The sequence below is a fragment of the Rhododendron vialii genome, chromosome 5a, assembly GCF_030253575.1.
Source record: "Rhododendron vialii isolate Sample 1 chromosome 5a, ASM3025357v1".
NCBI lineage: Eukaryota > Viridiplantae > Streptophyta > Magnoliopsida > Ericales > Ericaceae > Rhododendron > Rhododendron vialii.
Genome location: NC_080561.1, coordinates 42563564 through 42571218, shown reverse-complemented (window position 1 = coordinate 42571218; position 7655 = coordinate 42563564). Strand labels below are relative to the sequence as shown.

At 37.7% G+C, this 7655-nt stretch overlaps 1 protein-coding gene across 1 annotated transcript in view; it reads left to right on the top strand.

Moving 5' to 3' along the window:
• Nucleotides 1–6590: 6590 nt before the first annotated feature.
• Nucleotides 6591–7655, top strand: part of LOC131326150 (expansin-A10-like) — a 1823-nt gene continuing 758 nt past the window's right edge. Inside the window, exons 1-2 of the mRNA XM_058358766.1 lie at nucleotides 6591–6795; nucleotides 7319–7631. Of these exons, the coding sequence (XP_058214749.1) occupies nucleotides 6651–6795; nucleotides 7319–7631 (458 nt within the window). The 5' untranslated portion in view covers nucleotides 6591–6650. The remainder of the gene's footprint in view (nucleotides 6796–7318; nucleotides 7632–7655) is intronic.

Sequence of the window (7655 nt, the reverse complement as noted above, 5' to 3'; positions counted from 1 at the left end):
GTGGTACTGTTTATATAGATGGTGAGAAAGACAGCCCCATAATATTTTAACCTAGACAAGTGGTCACTGCCACCACCTGTCCCTTGTCCATATTTGTGCACCATATCTTTGACGACTTAGGGTGCACTATATTTGACTACCATCTAATCCAGTGGCGCATTATAAGGTGTAGTGTACATTTTAAGCCATCCATCTCGCTAATTAATGATTCGAATTTTATCTCGGATCCTACAAATTTAAATGAATTTGGATCCTGCAAATCCAAACGATCAAACCGTTGGATAATGTTTTTAATAGTCCAGATTTGTTTTCAATCCTTCACCTGTAATAGATTCAATAAATTTGAACCATTGATTTTCAAATGAATAGTTCAGATTGAACCGTACAACCTTCTCTGCAGTTGACTGCAGAGAAACCAAATCCATCAAAATTGTCCATTACCGATATGAAATGTTACCATTGATAGTTGAAATGGATTGTTCTGATTGTGCAGTACTACACCCCTATAGTGCAAAGGTGCATTATAGGGGGAACCAAGTCCGTGCTAATACGGTGCTATATACATGCCATTTTGGCCAAGTAACGTATGGGTATATGGTTCATCTTGTAATATATATGGGTAATGTCATATATGATGTTACATCAGATAATACTCAAGTGGAGTATTAATTTCGAAAACAAAATTGATTATGATCAATGTCTTATTCCCGAGCAAAGGTCGTTCCACTTTTTCAAAAAGTAACTTTTTGAAAAAGAAAGTAAATTTCAAGATAAAAAATTATGTGTTTAAGTAAATAATTTTCCTATCAATATGGATCTTATTTTATAGATTTTATTGAAATCTTTTAAACGGTGCAAAAAAAATTAAAAAATTATTTTTTATTTTCGTTATATTTAAGTTTAAAATTACTTTCTTTTTAAAAAAAAAATATTTTTGAGAAAGCGGAACGGGGCTGCTGGCCACTCAGTAGGGTGCCGGATCCTCCATCCATGAGGGATCTAGCTAGAGACAACTTAACTGCATGCGTCTATTGGTTGGTAGTTGAGTTCAATTCAATGAAATTAATGCAACGATTTTAATTAATTTATTTCCTGAAATCATACGTCCTTCTCATGAACTACTAGCTAGCTAGCTATAGCACTCTAGAAATTATCTTCTGAAAGCTATGGTTCTACTAGCCATAACAACACCCAAATCCCAATCAATATGGTCCGGTCCCACTAGATATGATGATATTTTCTCTGTCTCAGTAAGATCGTGTTCATATATGTCTGTGGGAAACTCCCCAATAATCATCCCCTGCAAATGGGCGGTGTGAATCACACCGTGTGATCGGTCTCCGAATTAATCAATGTGCGGATAAGCAAATTCGAACACTTGAGTTATTTAAAAAAGCTCTCCACTAATCACTATAAACTCAAAATATTAGCAAACATTTTTTGGACAGAATTCATTTTTACCATGATTAATTTGGTCTTATCAACTAAAACAGACTCACATTCAATGAAAGAAACCAGCACCCTTTACCTCTACCCTTCATTCTCACGATGAGGCTGGTCTGTCATAATTTTAAAAAACTACGGAGTACCACAAAAGTCCTATCTACATATTCCATGTTACCTTTACAAAATCGAAAATTCAATGCTTTTGGGCACCACCATATCACATGGTGTGCCAGAAACCTTCAATACGATGCATTTACATGCATCACTCTATTTATTTATTTATTTATTTTTTGGTCAAACGGAAAATCCTATTTATTTATTCGGTCTGTAGAAAGTTGTTTTTTTTTTCCCTATTAATCACGGAAAGTTCAAGGCCTTTCATCTCTTCGATTGGTTTTCTAGTTTTAACTTATTAAGAGAAAATCGTCATTGCGCTTACCATATAGCTATTCTGACCTTTCTCTTTTTACTTCTGAAGTCTTTTGAGAACATCGCCATTGCATTTTCCTATTTCTACTAATAATAGTATACAGTATATACTCCTTTAGTTTACAAAATGAAAGGTAAAAGAGTAAGGTTGTTTAATTTTGACCATTATTATCGAAGAGAGATAATCTCTATCTTTTTTGAAAAAAGCATTAAAATGGACCAATAAATGGGACGGTGATAGCTTTTTTCAGAAACTCGATTTTTCTACAATTGAGCTACAGAGAAGTCTCTATAGTTCCATCTTGACCGTTCATTTCAATTATTAATGGTCTATTCTATCCGAGAAGAGTTTTCCAACAAAATCTAACTATCCCGAACATTTCTGGACGAATGAGATTACACAGACTACTTCTTACAGTTCAAACACAAACGGCATTCAAAATTTTGTATTTATATATGCATCGTAAATGATGCATGAGTGGGTGCAGTGCAGTGTGCATGTGGGGGCCTTGATAGTAGACGTAGTTATGAATGAGCTAGAGTCCATTCACTTAACCCTTTCGATTGGTCTCGACTCTTGAGTTTAAATGCAGAGACCGACGTGTCATACCTCCTCAACCACTTTCCATTTAAGGGACTTGGGAGTGCAGGTTCAATCAATCTTTGCTAAATAAGTAAATCATTGAGCGTGCGCGCCCATTACCACTTGCCCCCTCGATCTCCTCAAAATCACTCTGCTTGGTTTAATATTTTGAGAATAACCTTTAACTCTCGGCACAGTTTTCAATAAATCATTCTATTTATCTTTTTTCATTCATTACCACTCAACTATTAAAAATAACTTTCTAAAATGTAAACCAAACAAAATGATTGTCTCTCCTCCGCAATTTGTTAGTCCTTTTTGGATGATCGTGATCACGTGGGTCTTCCTCTCGGCTAGAGGCGGAGCCGAGATTTTAAATCAGGAGCAAATGAGAGCACATTTTTTTTGTTTCGTGTTGGCCGTAAAGTATGAAGAAGAAGGCTACATGTAGATTTATATAATTGAGACTTTTATCGTGGGATTTTTTATTAGTAAAAACAATCGATGTTTAGACCAACTCATGTGGTATGCCAATGAATGTCATTTAGATATTACTGGTATGATCCAAACCGTTTTAAAAATAAAATAAAACAATCTTTACATTGATTGTGTATAAATGAATTTCTCCGAATAATAGTAGATGCCTAACCAAATTACCTTAGTGTAAAAAAAAGTTTTGGCTTGAAATTAAGAGTGGGGGTGGCACCTAAACACCCCGCTAATTGGCTCCGCCCCTAGTCCTGGCTTTGATTTGATCCCTTGCCAATGAACATTGATAATGGTCCCTCATGAATTAATCGAGATGCACACTAGTTAGTTATAAAAAGGAAAATGCTAATAACATTCCAACGAGCTGTGCCTGTCAATGAGGCAAAAAAAAGGACAAAACAATTATTAAAAAAAATTATGTGTAAAGTGTCTTGAAGAATGTTCAAAGTGTATCGAATTTTTTTTTTTTTGCCTTAAAAATGAAAACATTTATTTCTCAATTATGTATATGACTCATGCTTGTTCGGTTGGGGATTTTGGTTTTGGACTTTTCTCTCTGCACATCGTCTCCAATAAATTTTTTTCTCAATCATTACTCTCATTTCTCTCTTTATCTTTCTCCTCTCATTACCCAAAATCCTAAAACAAACAAGCTCAAAACTTGTTAATTTAATTTGTGGCTTGCTCGGTTAAGTACAGGACTCTGGTAGCGCTGTCTGAAAGACAACTAGTAGGCATGCAATTGGTAGCTCAGTGGCTCATGGCTCACTCCCACATACATGTCTGGGTGGTCAAGCGCATGAGTTTGAATCGTACTAACAACGCCTTTTTGAACTTGGTCTTTCTACGAAGCTCGGTTGTGGTCCACTAATCCTTGGTGGGGCGGTAGTTGCTATAGCTGTTTGGTCTCTTCCAGGCCCCGCCGCAGTTCTGGAGTCTCAATGATCACTTCCAAGGGAGGGTTACTATGGCCGGTTGCCCCCTTCTCCACCCTTTTGACTCAGGGAAACAAAAAAGGCAATTGCTATCCACAATCTTTTCTACGAATTAATCTTACTGCCATCAACGGAGGCTTGATCAAAGTCGGGAAAAAAAAATCACTTATGATTCAAGATTTGATAGCTCCAAAGATGGTTTTAAAACTTGAGATCTAATTGGAAGTGAGAAAATCTAATCATTAAGTTAGCGTACGTAATTGGATCGATACCACTATTTCTAGTGGAACATCAATTGGGGTTTCTAGAACAATGCCCTGATTCCCTCTCTCTCAACATAGGTTTCAAATAATTTTTTTTTCTTTCTATTTGTTATTCTTATCTCTTTATCTATCTATCTCAGATTATTACTCAAAAAACCTACATCAAAATCCGTACTAGAAGAACTCTGAGTAATTGGAGGGACGACCATATATTCAAGTCATTGGGCCACTAGCTTTTATATATACGGAACGGTTCAAGGGACACCTTAAAAAAACACCTAAAAAAACACCCATAATCTCAATCTCATAGTTCCTGATCAAATTTTTATAATCCGAACCGTTCAATGTGTGTAGAATGTGATTTTAAGTGTGCTTGTGAGAAATTAGCAAAAAAAATGACCGGGAAAGGTTTGATTTGAGCAGTTTTTATTTGAACCGTTCAATAAAAAACTGTTCGAAACTGTTCGGATCAAGCCCTTCCCGGTCTTTTTTTTGCTGATTTCTCACATATACCCTTAAAATCACGTTCTGATCACATTGAGCGGCTCAGATCATCAAAATTTGATCGGAAATTATGAGGTGTTTTTTTAGGTGTCTCCGGAACCGTCCCGATATATATATATATATATATATATATATATATATATATAAAAGGCATTTTGTCATTGGGCTTTACAGCCTAATGAGGTGATATTATTGGACAGCCCACTTAAACTATGTTATGTGTGAGGCTAAAAGGGTGATCATCAGCCCGGCCACTTAAGGGCAACTGGGCAAGTACAACAACAACTAGCAAATATATACTGTATTATTATTAGCAAGAGAAAAGGGCATTTTGATGGGACATTTGCAAGAAAAGATGACCGCTTAATACCTACTACATAAGAATGACTTTTTGACTCTTAAAATGACTTCAAAAAATTAAGTCGCTTAATATCTACATAATTCTGACTGAATTTCTCAATACTCGTACGTATACCACGCCTTCCTTGACCACAATCATCGTGGCTACCACCCTCTATCGCCACTGAGACAGATTAATTTACCTAACAAGTCTCTTTGAACGAGCCGAGTCTATATAAATAAGCCAATTTTTTGCAAGTCGAGCCACCAAACTACTGTCGTATCCACCACCACCACCACCACTCCACGTATTGTATTGTGCGCACACTCGTGTGCGCATGTGGCATTTTTGCATAGCATTGCCCCAAAATCCATGTCATCAATGCAGATGCAAGGAGAAAGGGAAGCATGAAACCCGGGGGAAGGGGATCGAATACACAGTTCAGCAACATCTCTCCCAATCTTCCTACTCCTACATGTGATCTGACCGTCCAAATAATAGCTGACACGTCACCCTTCTTTTGACTCCAATTTCCATGCTTTGAATACCATCATGCATGTGAACTCCTTCAACACGAACCCATTGATCATCTTTTTTACGCTTTTATATGTTCACCCGCCACGTGTCCTATTGACCCATAAAAAAGCCGTTGCCATGTCACTGTCGCCAAAGGCCAAGAACCCAGGTGGACCAGTGCTAGCTAGCAAGCATGATCGCGTACGTGTCATTTAACAAGTTCATGACTAAGTGTATGATTTCCGTAAGAAAATGCGATGGCGTTAAAGACTTAAAAGGGTCTTGAGGTGGAATGTGGCCGTGCGCCATGGCGGTTGGTCAATTACTCCGGTGACGGACCTTATGACTGACGAGCAATACTCGAATGGTTCGAGTAAAAATCAGTTTTGTTCACAGACATAAACTATAATGAATTGCGGTGAACATCTGTCATTCACCCATATCCTAGTAGCTTACAAGTCCAATACTCAAAGGCAACCAACTTAGGATAATCTGCTTGGGAAAATGTCCTACTTTCTCTTCTTTTACCCACGGCAAATCAAAATCTAAACGACTTTAAAAGAGAAATATAGAGTGCAACCCATTCCACAAAGAGATTAATTAACTTTCAAACTCGAACACGCGAGGACGAGAAAGTGAAGAAAGTGAAAAGGTACCAATTCCGGTCGTTTCTTAATTATTTAGAGGACAATCAATTACGTGACAACACTTTCTCATTTGTATAGGCAAAATCTACAAAATAGATTTCTTTGTTAGTTTTGATACAATAAGAAAGTACGTACGTACGTAGATGAAGAGAGTGAAGGAAGGTAGAGGTGGGCCAACCATAAGTTATTGCATTGCTGCATATGATTTGCGTTAATGAGTTGAATCTGTTCTTCAGTACTTGGCCGGCTCAAAAGCGATCACTTAATTTCCTACCTGTTTTTGTTATCAAAAAACAAAACAATTTACAAGAGGATCTCATTAGCTAGCTAGCTTCCTACCCCCACGGGCCACCACCGGTACAATGCAAACCCAATCTCAAGCTTTATTGCAGTGCCCCTCCTTCGTGTGTATGTATAAATATACGTAACCATTTTCACTCACACTCTCAAGCCTTACTTACTCTAAGCAAAGACTCACTCACTGGTCACTGCATTTGAATGGCAAAGTTTTCAATGCAATATCTACCACTTTTCTTATTTCTTTTCTGCTGCGTATCCCACGGCGGAGCCGATGGGTTCTATAGCGGTTGGCAAAGTGCTCACGCCACGTTCTATGGTGGCTCTGATGCTTCTGGCACAATGGGTTAGTGAATAATTTCCTCTCTCCCCGCACCTGTGTGTGCTTTAACAAATTTGAAATATGATAGTCATGTAAGGGAACAAAATTCAGGAAAACCAACTTATTAACAATTTGAGATACGGTAGTCACTCTTTCTTAATTTGTTTTCTAATTCAGGAAAATCAACTTTTTAAGGGAACATAATCGTTACTCTCATAGGGTCTTGACTCTCCAAGGAATACCCTTTGACAGTTTAACAATATTACTTAGTTAGAAAGGAAGGGACAAAAGAGAAATTTTGTATAAAGTATGCCTCATTAAGTATTCAAAATAGACAAATATTTTGGGACAAGCAAATTTCAAAAAGTGGACAAACAATTTGGGACAGGAAGTACCCAAATAGCCCTTTTATGATATAAGTCATTTTGCAACGTTTCCGTAGGTGACATTTATAAAATTACGAGGACAACAAGTGACATGTCACATGTTGTGCATGCATGACATTAATGATACATTTTCAAAATCACAATGACATTTGTGGGTGCAGGGGGAGCATGTGGGTATGGAAACTTGTACAGCCAGGGGTATGGCACCAGAACTGCAGCTCTAAGCACAACTCTCTTCAACAATGGCTTGAGCTGTGGCGCATGTTATCAACTGAGGTGCCAAAATGATCCCCAATGGTGCCTTCGTAACACCATTACGGTCACTGCCACCAACTTCTGTCCCCCGAACTACGCCCTCTCTAATGATAATGGCGGGTGGTGCAATCCCCCTCTCCAACACTTCGATTTGGCACAACCTGCTTTCCTAAAGATTGCACAATATCGTGCTGGAATTGTTCCTGTAGCTTACAGAAGGTAATATGGTTCCCAGTACTGTAT